Source organism: Lagopus muta, chromosome 3, assembly GCF_023343835.1.
Source record: "Lagopus muta isolate bLagMut1 chromosome 3, bLagMut1 primary, whole genome shotgun sequence".
Classification (NCBI taxonomy): domain Eukaryota; kingdom Metazoa; phylum Chordata; class Aves; order Galliformes; family Phasianidae; genus Lagopus; species Lagopus muta.
Genome location: NC_064435.1, coordinates 77,893,583 through 77,915,843, shown reverse-complemented (window position 1 = coordinate 77,915,843; position 22,261 = coordinate 77,893,583). Strand labels below are relative to the sequence as shown.

Here is a 22,261-nt window from a genome sequence, read left to right as displayed (position 1 = left end):
GGAAACATAAACAGGGGAGAGAGGAAGAGAAACGTTAATCCCCCAGCTCCATTAAAACCCAGATGAAGTGCTGAGCTAGGGCTTAAGTTCTAAGCTTGAAAAGATGTTTTGCAAAACTGCAAATGTGCATGTCAAGTTTTTAGACTGTGCTTCTTCTGCTTGTGAGCACTGTGAGAGATGTTGTGGCATGAGTTTGCAGCAGACAAAGGAGATGTCAAGCTAGTAAGAAGCTGAGCAGTGCCTTCTTGTCAGCAGGCCTATTTTTACCCAGAATTATATAGCAACTCTGTTGCTTGGAGAACAGAAGTAGTTCCATGAGAGCTGGGAAGGGAGAAAGACCTGCACCAAAACTCATTATATATGTGTTATATACCTTGAACATCTGGGATGAGATGAAACTTATGCCAAGGACAAAACTAGCGTCCACTGGGCTTAACGAAAGTTTAGCAAAGGTGTACTTCAAGTCCTTCCTTCTCTGGAATAATTTAAGATATGGCATGGATTCTCAACTCACTCCAAGTCCAAGTTTATTAACTTTCCTGGCATGCTTTTACAATGGATACCGTGTTTTAAAGTGTATAGCTTTGCCTTATAAAGTGTATAACTTAAAGACTGTGATATATGAGATATTGCCGTATGGCAATGGCTTTATTAATCTGCCAAAGGATTATGTTTCTCAAAAGGTATTTTACACTTTTCATTCTAAGGTGGATGTATATATATATATAATCTATTCAGAAGTCAGGAATTCTTTCAAAGGCCCTGGTCCAAACCTAAATAATTTTACACAATAACAATCACTGGAGAAGTATGCAGAGAGGGTAGGATGTGATATGTTAAACATTTTATTTCTTTTAGAAGTTGATTTCATATTTCTTAGCCAGATTCTACTTTGAGATGGTAAATCACCAAATATTTACAAATGAACAGCAGTAAGGAGCAGGGATGTATTATTGCTTGGTAGTTTGAAGTCCACAGTGCCCAATATTTCAGTTCTGCTGTGCAAACTTGGAGAAAAAAAGACAGATCTTGCGGTCTTTCAGAGTTCTTTCAGAGCAAAGCAAAACAAATCAGAAAATGCCTAAGCTCACTGATATGAGACTATAAGGTAGATCCACATTCATCATTCATGTCAGCTGTATTTCTAAAACTGTATTTGTAAAATGGTGTGTGAGTCAAAGCACAGTAACAGACTTCTCTTTTTTTCAGTCCCTTCCTTGATTGTAACCCTGTTAAGAGCAATACCAAGGACTCAGAACATTCCCAAAACAAAATTTTAGTCCATTGAAATTTGGTGTCTCTTGACAGACAATAATCTGCTTTTTGTTGTCCTTGTTTGTTTGTGGTTTTTAGTTGTTGTTTGTTTATTTGTTTTTAATGATTGGCTTCCATGGAGAATGGCTTAGAGCTAGATGCTATCTGTAGGTGTGCTGAAGCATTACTTTTTCTCTCTTTTTGACTGTAGAGAGATTCCAGTACGATAGTTTAAAGCAGGAAAATATGCTAATTCTTATTGTATATTTACCATAGGAATAGTGTGAGTAAGAAAGAACATTTGTTAATAGAAGTCAAAAAGAAATAAGTAAGGTGGAAAAACTGAAGGAGGGAGAATGGTTCAGACGGCAAAAACTTCGGGTTTATATCCCAGTGATGATTTATTTCTGGTGTCACTTAAAGACCCTAGTTTGAGTGATGCTTATTTGTTCAGCTGTGTTATAATGGAGAACTCTTGTCCTTATGAGCATTAAGCTGTGATATTATAAAAGAGGGCTAGGAAAAGGTCTATCTTAGAGAACAGAGATAGCTGGAGTAAATTTTGGAGAACTTGAAAAATAGAGTCAATTCTGAATGTTCTTCTATTATAGGGCTGTCAGAATTATCTGAGAAAGCATAGGATTGATAGTTTTTACATGGAAGAGTTTCTAAAGTATTTCATTTACAACAAAAAATGTGTTGTACAGAATATTCTTCTTATTTTGCACTGAACTTGTAGGCAAAAAAACAAAAAACAAAAAACAAAAAACAACAACAACAAAGAGAAAACAACTCAACATTGGATGTTATACATTAAAGTACATCACCCTTATATGCATGTCAATTTTTAGGAATATCTGTGGCCTTTTGATAAGCCACTAGACCTGCTCAGTCTGAAAATAAACCTAGCACTTTACAGGCACTTTTTGTTGCTGCTAAACTTTAAGCTGTGGCTCAGGTCTGCCCAGAGTATTGTTTTTCACTCAGTAGTGATTGCACATGCAAACCTTGCAACCAGCCTGAAAATAGAAAATTATATAGCTGAGTTAATTGAAAATCTGCTTATGGTGCATGGTGGCGTGAGCAGTAATTGACATAAAGTGCTGCTTAGCACACAGAATCAATTATTTTCGATTGACATAAAACAGGAAATCGTTTAATGTCAGATTGATATTAATGAGCACAGTTGTATTAACTAGTGCAAGACTATCTGCAGCATTAGATTGATTTCTTTTTCTGGAAAGGAACTTGATACAAAGTGAGCTCAACCCTTAAAGGCCATGATATCATGTTTTGAAAAATAAATTTAATGGCAAATTAAGGTTGAGATTGTTTTTCTAGGAATTTTTTTTTCTGAAGAGATGATAGCGCTTATCTGGGCAAGCCATGATTACATTGTTGAAGTTTGAGTGTCACTATCTGGTCTTTGATTCATCATTGGAAGGAGGAATCATTTGTCAACTGTAATGCTCACAGTGATGAGCATATGGTGATGAGTATGTCTGAGGAAGATACAAGCATAGTAAAAACAAGTGGAATCCCTAGGGAATATCTTCTCCCCTTCTTGACTCTAAAGCTATGACATTGGTCTGATTCCCTTCTTTTCTGGTGAGATGCTAATCGTGACTAATAAAGTCGATTTTGTGTGTTGTACAATTCTCCACAGAATAATAGATTATATCTAATGGCCGATGGACACATCTCAATTTTACTGAACAAGAGGAGTGGAATCTGCATGAGAGGGTTGTGGAAGATGTTGCAAACTTGCCTTATTTTTCAACTAATAAACAAAAAGATGACCACCTGCGAATGCTGTAGCCAGAGATCTGCACGTCCTCAAGATGTTAGAATGCTTTAGTAGCCACCCCATTTCAGCATCCTTTTCCAGTGGAACAGAAGCCCCAAGTGTGACTTTTTTGCCCCTAGGTTAGACATGGGAACATAACTGTTTAAAACTAAGCTATCTGAACCCCTTCTGAGATCAACAGGAAGAGATAGATTCACTCTGCAGAGTGTGGATAGTCTAATCGACCTCAAATACTAGTAAGAGGATTGGATGGATGCCTTTCTGGAGGTGCCTGTTTCTTTCCATCGAGCAAAGGGTGTAGTCCTGCTGTCTCATCTTGCTTGGACGTCTCTAGCTTTTAGACAGCTGAGATTAGGTAGGATGTATTCCGTACGCCATATCGCCAGCATCCCTCACAGGAGGAAATACAATAATATAAATGTCAGATAAGACATGGATGCTTCTGCTTTGTTCTTTTTCTAGCCTTGGTATAACCACTTGCAGCAGTAGAAAATAAGCCACTGACATCTATGATACTGACTGCTTTGATCTGAAAGTTTTAACCCCTTGCACCATTTGTTTTGAGGTAAGCCTTTTGGATTTCTTAACTGTTCTGAAAGTATTAAGGAGAGAAACTTTCCATGTGGTTTGGTGGGGTTTTTGTTGTTGTTGTTGTTGTTGTTTGTGTGTATATTTGAAATGCTGAAAACCAATTCAAGCACGTAAAGAACAGAATACCTCTGAGGCACTTACCAAGTAATATAATGATACAGAGAAGAATGGCAATAAGAGCCCCAGTGCTAAGACCAGTAGGATGAATCAAGGCTTCTGCATTACAGGACAGCATCTTTCCTCGATGGTCGCAAGCGCATACCCGAATAGTCACCGTTTCAGTGCTGCTCTGGATAGGGTAGTCATTGTCTGATATTACCACTGGCAAAAAGTAGGTACTCATTTCATGCCGGTTATATCTGGTTTTTCGGGTGAAAATCCCCGCTGTGTTGTCTGCAATCATAAAGCACACATTTTATCTTCACCTGAGGACTGAAAGCAAGAGTGAGATCAATAAGAAAAATCCTTCTAGAAATTCACCTCGGTTGTCCTGGAGTGTAAAGTTTGAGCTGCTGGCTGCCTCTGGAGCTATGGAGAATGAAAACTGGTGTCCACTGTAAGAGTCATCTTTATCAACAGCACTCAACGTTTGTATCAGCTGAAACAATGAAATAATAACACAATTATCTTCAATGTCAGTGAAACTTATGCTTATGTATGATTTTACTGTGGTTTTTTTTCTTTCTTTCTTTTCCTGCTTTAACGTAGCTGATGCTGCTATCATAGGCATAACAAAAGCAATGCATGTGCTACTGATGCTGCTTCGGATCACCATGCTATTGTTTCCCATACCATTAGCCAATCACAAAATGAATTTGAAAGTTGGCAGGAAAATCACATAGACTTTGAGAGCAGGTTTGGGTTGACACCACTCCAGCTGGGTAGAAAGCTTTGCATGTGACAGGCAGCAGAAATGAAAGATGAGACAGTCGAGTCTGGCTACATATTCATCTAACCAAATCCCATGTAACTAGAATTGTTTGGCTGACTCTGCCAAATTATGTGCTACTTCGAACCATTTAGTAATAGCTCTGGTAGAGTGAGAGTTATCTGGCAGAAAATAATTATCTCACAGACAGGACTGTAATAGTTTTTGAAGGAGACAGTGAAGGTGCCTGAATATAGCAGAAAATCACAGAGGGAAAATGAATCAGAGATAACAAGGCACAGTATAGAAAACAAGTGTAAAACATAGTATCATATTAGCTACAAGAATACTAAGGGTAATCAGATGCTGTGCAGCCACTGTTTAGTTCAATCTTGCCAAACTGACACTCTGATGCAGTGCAAGGTATATCTCTTGATGAGGTGGTGCAAGAGAAGTAGCAAACTCAATTCATTTTGAATACTTTTTTAATACAAGCACACAACACACCTGTTCTGCCTTTGCATTTTCACAGACAAAGGTCTCATAAAACATGGCAAACTCTGGAGCGTTGTCATTTACATCCAAAACCTTAATGAACACTGGGACACGGCTGCTTTGTTTTGGGTTGTCTGAAATGATAAAACCAGAAAAAAACAGAGATTTTATTTAGCCCAGCTACTGACCCAGTATAGAAGAAAAGGACAGATTTAGGGGCTCAGTGCCTTCATTCCTTTCTCATTCATTATTTTCTGTTAATTCCTGGGAAATACATTAGGAGATAAATTCACAAAACTGTGCTGTATTATCATACTCTGATTCTGTGTAAACATTACAGTTAATATTGGGTAGGAGTTCAAGGTTTACCTTTGCCTTTGGACATTCTGAACATGATTGCAAATGCATGTACGATGTCTATAAAAACACAGTGCCAGAATTAAATGAAATCTATTTATTAGCCTGCTTGATTGTAACAGTGTTCTCAGAACATATTCACTTCCTTAACTCTGAAACAGGAAGATTGAATATTCATGCAGATGGGGTTGCCGGCTTTTTTCTCTCCCCCTATAAGAGGCAATATTCCCTCCCCTGCAAGTCTCGTGACAGAGTTCCTTAAGCTACCATGATTACCATTACTATACATAAATAATAACCACTGCTGTGATCACAGGCATTTTCTAATCTTCTGTGGATTGATTTGATTTGGCTAATATTCTAGAGTTGATTTTAAAACATATCAGCTGAAGAACACCAGCACTATATAAAATCTGCAGATTCCTGTATGTAAGCTTTTTTTTTTTTTTTTCTTTAAGGACTTGGTAGGATCAAGAGATTGGATCTGGCAATTTGAAAAGGATATTACTGAGCATAAAATACTGATAAAAACATTGTTATCCTCATAGACAAAAATTTAAAAAATTATTGGAAATGTAGCACATTGTGTAGACCATTTCTTTTCCTGTTGGATTACAAAAGAGACAGATCTTCATCAAAAAGATACTCAAAGCGGGAAAGAAAGGCAATGTGCAGCAACCGTGCCTGAGAGGCATGAAGGAAGAAACAGTCAAGACTCTGAGTCAAAAGGACGCATCATAATTACCATCAGCTCCTAAGTTGTATAAGACCCCTGAGCAAATTTGTCATCACTAATCAAGAGTAAACCAAGAGACATTTCCAAACTTGATCAGTGCCCCATGTCCTCCATATGATGCAAAAATGATCCAGGACAGCTCACCTAGGCATATCCACTGTAGTACTTGGGAGTGTGTGGGAGTGTGAGAATGAAATCTATCAGGGAATGAGTGGGACTGAAATGACATTTATTTAAAATAAATCCCCACCTCCTCCCATTCATGAGGACTCGCACTGTGTTTTTCTACATTAATTTCCAACCCATATAAATATAGTTTATTAATACATTTTAATCTATGATCCAAGTAAAAAAAACAAAAACAAAAACAAGCAGGGGAATAAAATACAGATCTATGAGTTTGCAAGCTTCTACAGGCATTCATTATAGTAGTCTGTTGAGTTAAGCTTTAATAAAAGCCCTATTACTGTATTTATCAAACTTTTATAAATTTGAAAATGCGTTCTCCAAAATTGGCACCGTATATTCGTATTACAGAGCTCAGTCATTTGGACAAAATACTGCACTTTAAAGCTCCACAGTCCCATTGAAGTTAATATGATTCCATTAGGCATAAAACACTTCCTAATATAAACCACTGGGCTGAATTCATTCAACGTATAAAATATCTATGTACAATATAGACTAGGCTGAATTTTATGCTAAAATACATTAATACAAATGTTGAATTTTTATAATAGGCAGAAATCAAATTACTCATTTGAATTTGTGGGGCTACTTGCAAGACTATTTATAAGAGCATAGCTTTCTAAAAAATGCATTCAAATATATTGCCAATTTTTTTTTCCTCTCCAAAATTACAATTGTTTTCTTTCCTGCTTTTTTGAGCTATTAACTACATATTTTCATTTTACTTCAAGGTGCTTAAGATCTTCACAATTTAAAATGAGAGTATAATGAATAGAAGCTATATAAAAAACCAATATATTCTACGGATGGGGGCCTTTTTTCTGATTTTATGGAAATATGAGTTGAAATACGTTTATACATCATAAAAACCTTTTTGTCTTCTTTCAAATTATCTTTGCAAATGAATTGGAATAGTTGGGTTTGTTTGTTTGTTTGTTTTGCATTATTCTTTAATTACTACTGAGCTCCACCTCTAAAGAAAAAGTTCCACCATATAAAACAGACCTATCTGCTTAAAATCCATCTCTGTAGTAGTATGTTTTATGTTTACCTATCAACTGCTAAACATTTTTTTTTCTGAATGCTGCTCCAATGTCCTGACAATGTTGATTTACCTTTAAGAGTTAAGTAAAGGATATTTATTTTAAAACACCCTCAGAACTGTCTCTGGTGAGCTGTGATTCTACAGGTGTGAGTCAGGAGCGCTGTGTACTGAGCTTCATTATCAGTTTGCCTCTGACTGTGGCAGATGTAGCGATCCTGTGTTTCATGAAGTAATTGTTTGCAACATTCAGAGCAACATTCAGGACTGCTGAGTAACTGCAGCTTATACAAATACAAACAGGAGAACATTAGAAAATGCAGCTATCTACACTTACTGATAATTTTAGAAAATTCAAGGCAAAACAACTTCTGTATTTCCATTTGTTTTATGCCATAAAACAAACCTGTGAAGAGTCATCACTGAAAGTTGTTTCTCTTTACGACTTTACCACTTTTTTTTTTTTTTGCATTCATCTCTTTTTGTGTGTCCTGCCTGTAACTGGCATGGATCCTTCCTTTAGTTTACTTCTTTAGTAATCTAAATTAGTGATCTAGTGTTACTGAGAGCAACTAATGTTAGTAGAATGGAATTCAGTAAGCCTTGCTAGAAATGTCAAGTTTTAGCCAGGAGCATTAAGCAGTGGTGTTTTCCAGTTTAGTCTCTTGAGACTAAAATTAGTGAGGTAGCCTGGATCAGACTAAGCCTTGTTTCAGTAGTAGCTGCTTTTCAGCCAAGAAAATTGCCTTTGGAAGGCATATACCCTAGTTATGCCAAATTTGGTCTAGGCTCAGAGATGCACAGCCTGGGAAGACAGTTGCAGCTTGCAATGTTTCAGAGTAAAGAAGAATTGTAATTAAGGAAGAAACTTGTTTCAGACTCAGAAGGTTTAACTGAGAGCATTTGGCCCAGTAGAAGCTCTGCCCTGAGGGAAGGAGGAAAGGACTGAAATGAGTATTTCATATGGATACTAACTTGGTTTTCAGATACTACACAGTTTGCTGCAGTGCATGTTATTTCAGTTCCACTGGGATCAAAGTAAGTGTGCTTCTTGGTATTCTTTCCTTTTTAGGTGTTTATTTTTTCCCTCCTCTCCTATCCAGGAGCACTGTCTCTAGTGTACAACTCTTGACCCTAGACCACTCCTTTAAAGACTTTACAGAAACACAAACATCCGGCTAACAGCTAGATGTCAGTGTTTGGTATGCAGAAACCACATACCTGGCATAAAAAGGTGCAAGCTTAAGAGAGAGAAAAAACTATTTTAAAAAAACATAATTCCTGTAGGCCCTAGTGCACTGGTCTTCTGTGCACAAGGCCATCTGTTTGCCTCACTAGTACCACATGTATCACAACAGTTTTCAGCTTAAAAAAAAAAAAAACAAAAAAACCACCAAAACAAACAAAAAAAACCCTCTGCAGAGTAAAGAAAACTGGAGTCAAGTACCTCTTAGTTACATTCTTCTCAGCATTCAGCAGCTGAGTGAGCCATACACAAACATACACTCAAAATGAGAAAGTAGAACTTGTATTTCTCTCAGATCACATTTTTGAAAAAAATGCCATTTAACCTCTGGGACAGTCCCAGAACTGATAATACCAGATCAATCTACCATTCTGTCATGCTTCATTGTCATAGGCACTGGGAGTCTGCAAAGGTGAATGGGATTGTATTCTGTAATATGCCATATGTTTATAGGTGGAACATTAAAATAAAGAGGCTCATTAAGGCTGCTTAGCATACATGGCTTTATCTAGATCCCTGGCACGTCAGTTCATAAAATAAACATGACTACCGTAACCACAAGATTACTTTTTCTGACCAGTCCTAAACTAAGCAACAGACAAGTTTGTAACCAGGTATTCTGAATTAAAGAAAATAAATACAGAAGTTAGAAATTGAAAAAATAAAAAAGCTGATTAAGACTTGGGCACCTAGCTCAGCCCAGCCACCTCATCCCTAACTGAAAACATCCTGCCATTCAGTCTGGATCAGAACAAAGTCACTCAAGGAATGCCATTCAACCATAAGCCATTTCTTTTGCTGCATACCACTGTTTGGAACTCATAGAGTCATTGTGACAATTACTGATCAGAAAATACAGAATTCTTGCTTTCCTCCCTTCTCAGCTGTTACCTCTTCATGCACTGCATCCTGAGTAAACATAAAACTGTAGACCATTTTTTCAGAGTTACCACTTCTTCATTAGTATTGAGCGGCCTATCCATATAACCTGACATCTGTCCAGCCGTGCTTTCCACACTCTCAGTTAGAAGGCTAAGTTCATTACATCAGGGACAGCAGTGGTATTTAGGTTTGACTTACTGATCTCTGCTGCTATTACTGTAATGTTGTGCCATAGCAATGTTTCCCGGTCAAGAGTTTTTGAAGTAAATATTGAACCATTTCCTGAGTTGATGTTGAATACTCTGTCCATATCAGTGTGTCGATCTACAGAATACCTGCAAATGCAGAGAGAGGAGTTAGAATATTGTTTTCCATTTATTTTCTATGTACTTAAACCATTTTCTAAGACTAGACATCAAACACCCATTAAATGGGGTTGCCTTTTGTTTTCAGTGCAGGCTTCGGTGTCTTTATATATTCACACAAAGAGCTTTTTCTGAGCTTCTGGATAATGACACACTGGAGGTTTGATTTAGAAGGTGGGGCATTGTCATTGAATGAATGGATTACTGTGGAATTTACATACCTCTGAGAATCATCAAAGCTTTGTTTTTAGTGAGAAATGTGAAGTCTGTGTCCTGAAAGATATGAAAATTTTTTTGAGGCTGAGTTGGCTTTCCCATTATCAAATCCTTTTTTAATGGCTTTATATCCTAACTGTTCCAAATAATTTTTGGTAGCAAATTTGAAGACCAGGAGGCATTTCTGCCTTTCACTTTCCAGGGTTAAAAAAGATTGCCCCCAAAATAACAGGTTGGTGTGGGAAAGAGATTCATTATTCCACAATGTATATCACATAAAGGTTTCCTGTAATTCATTAAAACTAACATGCACAGCCCTACTTCTTGGTATCCAAATGTGAAAACAAATGCTAACAAGCTCATAGTCTAAATACCAGAACAATTTTTCAATCTGATCTTAGTCTTTCTTTTCCTGCTGATCTGAATCCAACTTTAAAAGCAAAACTCTCCAGTGACAGTGTTCAGTTGTCCTAATCCAAATGTTTTATCTCTCATGAAGAAAAAAAAAATTTGTAAATGATGAAGATTTTGACAGAAATGTGTTTCTGATGTTTCTAAAACAAGAATGCAATTGTATTATTCTGCTCTTGTTGCAGGTTGAGTGTGTACTGGGGTACAATCCAGAACAGAAACTTATGAAGCCCAGTGTCCTTTCTTGGTCTCTGTATCAGTGGAGGCAAGGAAGCTACTGCTATGTCTAGGCAAAGATAAAACTGAGATACAGCTGAGCTAGCATGCAATCAGGTGAAAACTGGGCCAGGAGAATGACTGGCTGAGTTCATTTTCAAGAATTGAAGGGAATGCAGAGGATGAAGAAAAAAATTCACTCTCTTCTCCGCTGTAGGCACAGCTCTGTGAGATGTCCTCTATTCTGCACAGATTTCCCAGGGCCTGTGCAGTTTCTTAACTTCTGAGAATGATCTCGCACACAGATAGGAATAAATGGAAGAGCCTAGCTCAAAAATGATTTTAAGAAAGGTTTAAGTTGAAAACACTAACCTACTAATTATTTTGTAACTTCATGGTTTCTCTTTTCAACTGAAAAAAAAAAAAAGGATATGATATCCACAGCAAGTTAAACTAGACTTATTTTAAATGAAAATTTAGTGGAAAGTACCTTCCTAAAATTGTAGTAAGCATTAATTATTTTGAATAATTACTTTTCGTTTTACACATTCAATTTCTATGGAAACAACCAAATTACATTCAAAGATACTCAGAGAGCAAGCTAATTTGGTAGTATTTGCATAGGCATACCCTCCTAGTTTTTCAAGATCTGATTTAGTCCTTGTTCTTCACTGTCAGTTGACTAAGAATACAAAAATTTTATCTGTGTGAAGACAACTTTGGTGTCACTAGCCTAGTTCCTCAGTGCACCATTATAGCATTACTGACAGCTTGAACAAAGTATGCACGAAGGTATGGAACAGGCAGCACTGAGTGACAGGACAGCTTCAGCAAACCATGTAGTTTTGTCCAAATGTAAATATTACACATGAATTTGTTGACTTAGCTGAAATGTTTGATGGAAACAAGTTTATACCAAGCAGTCTGACTCTCGTATATTTTGACAAAGTAAGTATTTGATATGGTAAACATTTCATTTTAACTTTCATTCATTCAGGCTTTTATATGATATTATGTTGGTATTTTGTGAATTCAGTCATTTTTCAGACATTCTGCAGCTCATTTCCATATCTTTCAGCTGAAATACTTCAGTATTTCCATTTCACAGTGCATCTAGATTTTTCATTCTTGTTTGAAATGAAAATACCAGGATTTTCCATAGATTAGCTATTCTGGCCAGCTCTAATAGTATGTTTCAGTCTCTTATTCAGCAAGATATTTAAGAAAGTATCTAGCTGTAGGCATGAGTTGTCCGTTGTTCTTTTTTTCTTCAGTTATGCCTTCACACGTGCTTCGTATTATGAATGGACTTAACATATCTTACAGCCTTAGCATATTTTAATGCCTTGACATATTGTAATCACTATCATTACTTTCTAAGATTGCCCAGATTCAATCGCATCTGTGATACAGTATCTGAGTGAAATGAAAGAAAATGTTCTGGAGCTTTATACATTGAAGACTTCTTCTCAAAACATTAAGAATTTAAAAATGTAAATCCTAGTAAAACCAAATGTATGTTCAGTTGTTTGTGCAGAGGAAAGTTAAACTGAGAAAAAAGAAAAAAAAATAACCAGAGAACAGCTTCTTAATGAAATGTTAATTTTATTTCTTCATATTCAAGGGAAAATACAAACAAGGTCAATGCAGTTAAAGCATATTCTAATTATATCATTAACCCTAGACTAGAAAGATGATTTTAATAAGCCAGTGTCACTTCTGTTTCTCAGTTTGTATAATCCAGTCTCTTTTGGTCAAGGACTGTTAATTATTCAGAACTGGTGGTGATTCTGACTTATGGATCATAATACAGTAAGAATTAAGCAGACAACATCCAACTCAGTTTTACATTTATTTAATAAAATTACTGGTGCGTATTTGTCAGATTTCAGGACCTCATCACTTTCAAACCTCGAGGAATTGACAAGCTAGACAGTTAAAAGGTATCTATATATATTCCATTCTCTCCTTGTACATAACAGGAAGAAGGGGCAAGTGAAAGAGAGAATCTAACACATGCAAATATGTTGTCATTAAAATACACAAACAAAATTAAGCCTTACATTTGTTTGCGGATCATTTTAATCTAGGAAACTTTTGTAAATCAAATCACAGCAGGGAGACAGCTCCAGTGACTGATGAACTTCATTATGACTCTAAGGAGGTATTATAGCAAAAAAAACCTCAACTAGCAATTTACAGAGATCTGATGTACAATACAGCAATGCCAATTGCAGCTTTTTTTTTTTTTTTTCCTTCAGTATGCAGAGGTTCATAACATCATTTCTGTTGAGATCAAGGAGAAGCAGAATTCAAAACTTTTTTCATAGCACAGCTGGACAGCGGAATATTAATCAGGAGTGTATGAACATTGCTATGCATGGATGGTTATTTAAACATATAGCCAAACATTTATTGGTGTATTTTTATAATTCCTTAATGTTACATAGCAGAAAAGCTAATTTATAAGAGCTGGACTTATGTTCTACTGATACATAGGTCACAGACAACGATGCACTCTTCAACCAGGGCAGATATTCACTTCATATTTGTCTATTGCTTCATTGTCTCCTGACGCCCAGCAGCTTGCTGTCTAATGCAACCGCAAGTCAGGAAGATTTGTGGGTCAGGAAGGGATGTGCGTGTGAATTTTTCATAATGCATTTTCATAATGATATTGTGAAGGTTTCCTTTAATGGAAGATCAAAGGGGCTTTCATCTAACAGAGTTAGGACTCGGTTTGTTTAAAAAGAGAAATCTTCACTCAAGTAGAGGAGAAAATGAAGGGTTTTCATTGTAATATCAAGTATCTAAAGATTTTATTTTTAACTGTCAAGGAAAATTGACAAGCAAGTGACAAGCCATATATATACAGTCTAATTGCATCTTCCCTGAAGCTCAGAGCGAAAATCAGATTTAACACCTCCATTGCATGATGGAAAAAAATCACCCTGTCAAAAAAATGCAGACTCAACCTCTGACCCTAAATTCTAGGAGATATCCAATGCGTTAGCACCATAAATTATGAGGGCTGCTCCAAAAGTAATGCCACCTATTTTATTATGTTGGCCCACTGTATCAGAGGTATGGCAGTAAAGGCTGAACCTTCCCATTGAGATTCTTTTACATTTTGTTGCCATGTGACAGATGGCAGCAGAGGGGCTATCTGATGTGGAAGTGCATATGAAACAAAGGTGTGTTATTGAATTCCTCCATGAGGAAAAGATTGCAGTCATTGACATTCATCAATACTTGCTAAATATTTATGGAGACTGAACAGTAAGCAGAGTGAGGCAGTGGGTGGTGTGTTTTGGCAATGGAGACAACAACAGCAATGAGTCATCTTCACTGGTGCAGATTTTTATGAATACAGAATGCAGGCTTTTGTTCATTGCTGGTGAAAATGCATAGCTGATAGTGGTGACTGTGTTGAAAAACAGTGTTTTGTAGCTGAGAATGTGCTCTCTTAAATAGCATTATTATGCTCTTTATATCTGCTCTAGTTTCCATGGAAATAAATAAGAAGCATTACTTTTGGAACAACCTACGTGCATTTATTGTCTCACAGGCTGCTGCTCTCTGCTGAGTTCCTTTCCCTCTTACTGGTTTTCCTATTTATTGTTTCTATGTTTGCTTCTGTTACTCTAACTTCTTCCTCATTTTTATTTTTCTTCTCTTTTCTTTTCTTTCTTATTGTTTCATATTACTAGTGTGTAAAGAAGACAGGTTTTCTGCTGTTCTGCATCAATTTTGACATTTCGACTCAAATTTGTTCAGTAATTATATTTTAATATGTAGAGTACCTGTACAGTGCTTAATAACTGCCCTTTGAATGATAGATAAATTTTATCACACACATTCAATTAATAGAAAAGAGCCAATAGGCGACACTCAGTGTACAGTATAATCCCTATCCACTGTAAAATGCTTAACAATTAAGAGGTGGTGCTGGTGTGAAATTCAAGTGGTTATAGTTATCACAACAGGGGAGCAGAGGGAATCAGAGAAGCATTCCCCTCATTCTCTAGTGCCATTAGATATGAAAAAGTATGTTTATATGAGGACTGGAAGGGTTCTGCCTGGGTTTCACCTCAAGCAATTTTTCATCATCATGCTAGCATACCCATGAAGACACGCTATAGATGGTATTTATTCTTTCCCTGAAACTCACCACAGTCAGCAAAACCCTATGTTGCCCTTCAAGTCACTATACTCTTTCTTCTAATCCAGAACTTCCTACAATTGTTGCATGCCAATGACATAAATGAAAGCAAACCTTAATTAAAATTTAAGTCTTAGTCTTAAACAAGAATTCACGTGCAGGGCAAGGCATTCAAACAGAGAGTGTTTCTGCCAGATATCTTCTTCTAGGAAATTAAGATAGCAGTATTTACCCATCTCACAAGATGAGCTGAGAGCTTAAAACTTACACATGCTTCATAAGCACTGCAAGACATCTTGATGAAAGATAGCTGTTTGCAGATGTACAAAGTATTGACAGATTGGATTTTTATTAAACCTGTATTGTTCTATCTTTGATCTAAACACACTATTGCATTTCCTAACATGCCTAAACCAGAGACATGCTAAAAATTGACCTGGATTTAATATTGCTGTATTTTTTTCATTTCCTCCTCTTCCTGCCTTGTCAGCAGCAATGAACTCTAATTAAAACACACAGAATATGAAAGAATTTCTAAATATCCATCTAATATAATTTAAGTACTTCACTACTCCAGTTTTCAGACGTACTCAGACCTTTTAATTTACAAAAAATAAAAATAAAAATGAAGACTTAGGTTTTGCTACACCAACCTTGGCATTTACTGCATTTCCTCTAAGACTAATTTACTGAGTCATAGCAACTGTAATTTATGGAGTCCACGAGCCTGATTTGTATCTTACTAACCTTACGCTGATATAAGTGAGAACAGAGTCTGTGTGTGAAACAAGTGCTTTTAAGGCATTTATGTTAGTGGTGTGTAGAAGATAAATGTGACCTCTGATAAACAGACATGAATGGATGGGAGAAGCTGCTGAATCACTTCCCTGTCATATAGCCAAAAGGATGCACCACAGTGCACTGGAAAATGTTGGAGGTGGAAGGAGAACACTAGCATCATCATAGTGTTCCTTCCCAGCAAACTCTTCCATAGTAAAAATAACCACAAACATTATTTGCTGAAGAGGCTAGGATATAATTCGAGATGCAAGTGCCATGCAAACACAATCACACATGCACAGATATGCTCAAGTAAGAGAGATCATTTGCCAGCTATGCTACTCCATATAGAAGCATACCCGAACAGTTTCATTCTCAAAACGGATTTCTCTGTGTACTCACATGAAAAAAAAAGAGCAAAATCAAAGCAGTAAAAGAATTTCAGAGTGAGCTGAAAGTCTGTGCTTACTTGACAGGGTTCTTGGCAGCATCTGGATCCTGTGCTGTTACTGTTCCTATTACACTGTTTATTGGAACATCTTCTTTCACTTCAATTATATATGCTGGTCTGCTGAACACAGGGGGTTCATCTACATCTTCCACTTGAATTCTGATTGTGGCTGAATCCTTGAATGGCCCCAAGTAGAGGAATCGAGGGTCCACGTGAGTATTGGTGGCTTCCACCTTCAGAATATACAAGTTTTTATTTTCAAAATCCAGTGCCTGGGAAGAGAAACAAACAAACAAAAAAACTTGAGAAGTCTGTGGGGATAGCTGTGCCAAGCAGACAAGGGTATCTAAATAAACTGGGTGATGGAAGCCTGTGCTTGCTTACAAGAGCCTGAACTGGAATTAACATGCCAGAAGAGAGAAGAAAGTTGGGGCTCTTTGTGCTGATGGTAAGTTATAGAAAAACAAAACAAAACAAAAACAAAAAAACTTTGGCAGGGAATTCTGTGCCAAGAACTTCCAAATTCATATTAACTGTACCTTCTTAAATAGCCTCAACTCTTCACGCTTTTTATCCTGTTGGTTTTGAAATTTTGTTGCTTTCTGGACTCTTGACCTTAAGCACCATACACTAAAGGGGGATTCTCTAGGAGCTCCTTTCTAACATGTTGACATTCCATCACTGAAATGAATCACTGTGTTATTTGGTGTCAGAAGACATTCAGGGCCACCCACATAATTTTATGATAGGCTATGACCATATCACACTGATAAAATATGAATAAGAAGAATTTAGGAACCATTTCTTACATTCCTTAGAGTAATGTGGGGAGAGACTAGTTATCACACTTTTCTGTTAGGCTGTAGAAGATTCACAGCTTCAGTCACCAAGAGACAGAAATGCAAACAGAGCTAGACTGATATCATAATCAGCCCCTTAAAGGCATCTCTTAAAAAACAAGTAATGACAGGTGTTGTACTGATATCAAATGCAAGTTATGTTTAGAAAATCTACACCATGTCTATTTAGCAATGACTGAACTTGAACTGATGGAGGATGATATCTGTAACCTTATCAAGCTTGCCTGATAGCCCACTGTAAACAATATTTCTTAAACCTTTTCTGACAGCCAACGTGCAGCCTAGTAGATGGTGTCCACTGTGATCCAACACAGCACTGTTTTTTGTTTTGTTTTGTTTTCTTTTCTTTTCTTTTCTGAAGGAAAAGCATGCTAATGGGTTTATTAATTGTATCTTTATAGCATGAGACAAATAAATTTGTTTTTGTACTTTGATATGTTATAGCTATACAATTCAATATCTTTTGATGGTGCAAAGCAGGCTGTGTGACACTGAATATTACTGTGGTTTTAATACAGCACATTTCTAAGAAGTGAACAAATCCTGTATGCATGATAGAAACAATGTCACAGTTGGGTGACTCCTTGAGTTGTCCTGTAGACACGTTCAGACAGAATTTTCTCAGTTCTATCCCACTTCATAGATTATGTACTCTCAAATTATGTGTGTTATTTTTGTAAAGGAGAAAGCATCCTAATTGTATAAAAGAAAATTTATATAGGTAATATTGCAGAGATAGATAGCAATTTAATAAACTACATGTTGCACTAAAAATGGAAAGCAATGGAAAATGTGGTAGATACATTTTTTCCTGGTGTTTTTGAGGTTGGTATGAAGTGTGTTAGGATGTGTACCTTTTTGACAGTTATAATTCCTTCCTGTGTGTCCTTGTCTGTGGTAATTCCAAACATGTCATATCCATCACCCTCAGTGATGCTGTATTCAATCTCTGCGTTTTCATCCACATCTGCATCGTTAGCTTTAATCCTGCCAATTGGTGAGTCAGGTGGCGTAGACTCAGGAGCTCTGAATTGGTAGGTGCCTACAGTAGATGGAGGAGGAAACTTTTGTCAGTCAGACTCATGGTATTTTGGACGCTATTTCTGAACACACTGTCCTGTTGAGCATGAACAGATGAGTTGCTGAGTGGCTTTGTCTTTGTACTTTCCTGGTGCAAAAGCATTCAGCCTCTGGCTAACTTTCATAGGGATAAAAGTAACTTATTCTTCTACCTTTTTTTTTCTAGTATGAAGGGATTTTTTTTCCTATGTATATGCAACTTTAGCAACATATGTCCTTTCCTAGATACTATCAGTCTGTGTTAACAGTAACAAAACACTATATGAAAAATGTTTTGAGGTCAAAAGACAAATAAAATATTAAGACCTGCCAGAGGCCAATGCAGTTTAGTATCACTAAAAGCCCACTAAAAGCAAATCTGGCTCAAATGCCTATTACTAATATGCTGCACTGAATTTGTCCCCTGAGAAAAAACTGCTTGGGGAATGTTGGCATTATGAAGCTATATCTTTGGCTTTTATACTGAAGACACTCATGTCCAGAGATGTATAATTAACTCATTGGAGGCAGAGTGCTATATTTCCTCTTAACTTGTTTAAATTTAAATGGCAACATTTTGCCCACAGCTAAGAAGAGACTTTGAACTTAAATGACAAGTTGCTTCCAATAACATTCCCAGTGACTTAACTGCCAAAGCTTGGTGATTTGTCTGATAGCATCTGCAATTATTTTCTTGAACAGCTGCTCTTGACTTTGACACACACTGACACTCTGATACACACATATACACACAGAGCAGTGTAAGATGAAGCAAAGATGAAGGAGGGAAAAAGAGAGAGGAAGAAAAGTGAATGAACACTGAATCACGTTGAATCACTTATGGCAATGAACAATCATTAATAAAAATGGCTTTCTAAAAGATCTGACTCAACTGTTTCCCTTAAATATTACACAGCTGTCTAAATGATCTGAGGCAAGAGGAGGACAATAGGCAGAAATATCTGGTATATTTATATATGTGCCTTTGTTTCTGCTTGCAATGAATATAGGAGAACCCACTGAGGCAAATGTTTCCTAGGTAAAAACACTCATTTTGATAGAGTTACTCTGGGGATCATTTTACATTCTTAATTAAATACTTCAAAAGTTAAGTATGTTAGACTAGAACAGACTCCTTAAAATGCAGTTGACCACAAGGTCTTTTATAAAAACAATATTGATCAGAAAATATAGATTGTATCAGTCAAAGCTTATAGTTTAATAGATAAGTTTATAGGTAGCAAAAAATAGAAGTTGTTTCTGTTTGTTAATTCACTTCTTGGACTATTTATTGCAGATGTAGTAAAAACATTAAAGGTAAGTTTCCTAATGATTGTAATTAACCTTAGCAAGATCCTACTTCTTGCTTGTGTATTCCCTTTTTCTTTCTCAAGTGAAGTCGTACTCTCTAAATTCATGACAGCAGAAACTTGACTTAAAAAAAAAATACAAAAATACTAAATTCTTGTTTATTTTACTGTAAAGACTTAGAATATAAATATTCCATACTCTGGGGGAACCGAGGAGGATTGTCATTTACGTCGGTCAGCGTGATGTTCACAGTGGTGGTTCCTGATAATCCGCCCATCTGGCCTCCCATGTCCTTAGCCTGGATGACCACTTGATATTGCTCCCTGTTTTCACGATCCATGTTTAGCAAAGCAGTTTTAATAATACCTAAAATGTGAAAATTAAAAAGTAAACTTCACAAGTAATGTATTGACTTTGATGAAACCTGTTAGTAAAAAAAACACACATCCTAAAGAACAAAGCAATCTCTGTGTAACGAGTAAACTTTGCCCAGTACAAATATTTACTGTTATGAGATGGCACATTAAATTACAGACCTCTCATATCACCTCTCATGCTGCTGTCTATGTGACAGACACAACAGTAATGACATTCCCAGAAAGATGTTCTACCTATCTGTGAGCAGTGTTATTTTACATAACATCTACACCCTTTCAGTTCCATGCTAAAGTCTCTCACTGAACTGGAAGAAGGCTCATTGTTTGTTATAATGCACTCCATCTTTTCTCTCCTGTTCTGTCAGTATTTTCACTTTGACAGAAAAAAAAAAAGAAAGAAAGAAAGAAGGGAAATAAGGGAAAAAGCTAACTTCAGCAATACATCATTAAAGAGGCAATACGACAACATTAAAATGGGAGAAGTTAATTAAAAAGGCTGTAAGCCCAAGTATATATATTTCTATTTATACATTAATTGAAATGATTTTGCCAGTCTGTTCCTTCTTCAAAGGTACAAAGTCATTTTTAAGCCCAACTCCTATTGAAATTCAGTCATTTAGATTTACCACGAAGCAAAATGCTTGTGTTCTGGCTGGGTGTCTTAAGGCTAAGAACTGACTCCTTTGTAGACAAAAGGGATGAAATCCAAGCATTGAAATCCATGGGAAAATTCATAACAGCTTCAAGAATGACTTATTTGACTCTAGGAGTTTTGCAATTGATTTCCATGTGAGCACGACCAAGTCTGTGGTTTACCTTGCTTCCCTTCCATTCCTCATACAACCTTCTTGCTAAAAGGTTATTACTGCTAAACTCCTGGGTGCATTATCCATGTTATAACTCTAAGAACAGATATTATACTTTCCAAGTGAGAATGCACGCATCAGTGCAGAAATCCTCTTTCTTGTACTATCTAATACCTCATGCTCCCTTTGATATTGGCTTCCCTTTTTTTCATATGTATTTTTTTTCATCTCACGTTTTTCTCTGACATCTCATCTTTACCTTGTCCAAGTCTCTAAGATTTAGATAAGAAACAATTTTAAAACCTGATTAATTGTCTGGAATGCCATTCTTTTCCTGTAAGGATGTTGAGGACAACCATTATCTCTAGCTTCAAGCAAACTATCAGAATGGATATTCCTATTTAAGGAGCCTCTTGAAATCTTTTATTACTTGTAGAAATTTGACATAAGTCAAATTTCTGAGATTATCTGTGTAGTGGGATAGTGTAGTAGTACAGCAGATTTGATCAGTCAGAATTCATGTTTTACACACACAGGCTGCAAAGCAGTCTGTTATTCAGCCCATAAAAAATTCTAGTCACTGTGTATAATTTAAATATATTCCAAAAACAGAACTCAGAAGTTTGCAATTCGTGATCTGCTAGTGTAGCTCAACAGCCAATTTTACCTCTTCTATCATTATTCTTAATTAAGATTTCTTTCATAAAATTAGCATTAAAGTGATATGTTGCAGATGTACAGAAATTATAATTACTTTAAACAAGTTTTGAAGAAGCAGGAGGAAAAAAAAAAAAACAAAAAAAAAAACCCAAGCAAACCCTCAGTCTTAATTTAGCCATTATGAAGATATATGAGGATTAAGCACTTTTTTTGCACACCCACCTGTTTTCTCATTTTCTTCTAAAAGCCAACCTATTTGGTTTAATTTAAGCATCTACAGCAGTCTCTGTACCACTGCTTGTTAAAAATGATTGAAAACCGTTTCACATTCAGTACTAATCGTATTTATTAGATTTTGCTTTTAGATTAAAATATTGTAGGTGTCATGTTTACAGATGTATTGCTCAATTAAGTTTGTCAGATTTTGCACTGAATAGGATAAAATCTCTTTGAAGTTTTTGACTAATATGTCCTAGCTTGGCTTAGCACGTCATTTTAAATTGCAGACATTGTCACAGAATGACAGACAAGGTCTTCTGACCTGTCTCGGATTCTACGGAGAAATATGGTTGTCCCTGGAGAATGCTGTAGACAACTTTAGCGCTGTTCCCATATGTAGGATCATCGGCATCAGTTGCAGTGACTTGTACAACAAAGGTACCTGCAATGATAAAAGAAAGTTAAAATCTTTTTTTTTTTTCTTTTTTCTTTTTTTTTCTTTCTCATGGCTGAGACAGTTTATGATAAAGAAAAGCATAGCTGAGGTTCAAGTCAAACATGTGGCAAAAAGTAGAAATGTCCTTATTTAGTAGGAGTTATTCTGCTCTCCATTTTCCAAACTAAAATAATAGCTGGATTTTTCTCAGTTCATTAAACTGCAGTTATCAATTGGATACATAAATCCTTTATCATAAGTTTTAGGAACAAATCAGAAAACCAGCTTTCATTAGATATGGAAGATGTTTAGAGTTTGAATCTGGCTCAAGAGCATACTTTCACAAATTTACTCATGCTTGTAACAGGTTAAATTAAAATTTACAGTTGGAACAATATTAGACTTTAAGGTGTTCAACATCAGAATGTAAATCTGTTTTTTTTACATATCTTTTAGAGAATAAAT

General features: G+C 36.2%; 1 protein-coding gene across 3 annotated transcripts in view; it reads right to left on the bottom strand.

The window, feature by feature from the left end:
- CDH6 (cadherin 6) overlaps positions 1-22,261 on the bottom strand; it is a 102,447-nt gene that overhangs the window by 6,753 nt on the left and 73,433 nt on the right. For all 3 annotated transcript variants that reach the window (XM_048938969.1, XM_048938967.1, XM_048938968.1), the window contains 8 exons: positions 21,683-21,802; positions 19,497-19,664; positions 17,783-17,970; positions 16,087-16,340; positions 9,666-9,802; positions 5,028-5,149; positions 4,133-4,250; positions 3,794-4,045 (listed from right to left, as the gene is read on the bottom strand). In XM_048938969.1, the coding sequence (XP_048794926.1) occupies positions 3,794-4,045; positions 4,133-4,250; positions 5,028-5,149; positions 9,666-9,802; positions 16,087-16,340; positions 17,783-17,970; positions 19,497-19,664; positions 21,683-21,802 (1,359 nt within the window). The remainder of the gene's footprint in view (positions 1-3,793; positions 4,046-4,132; positions 4,251-5,027; positions 5,150-9,665; positions 9,803-16,086; positions 16,341-17,782; positions 17,971-19,496; positions 19,665-21,682; positions 21,803-22,261) is intronic.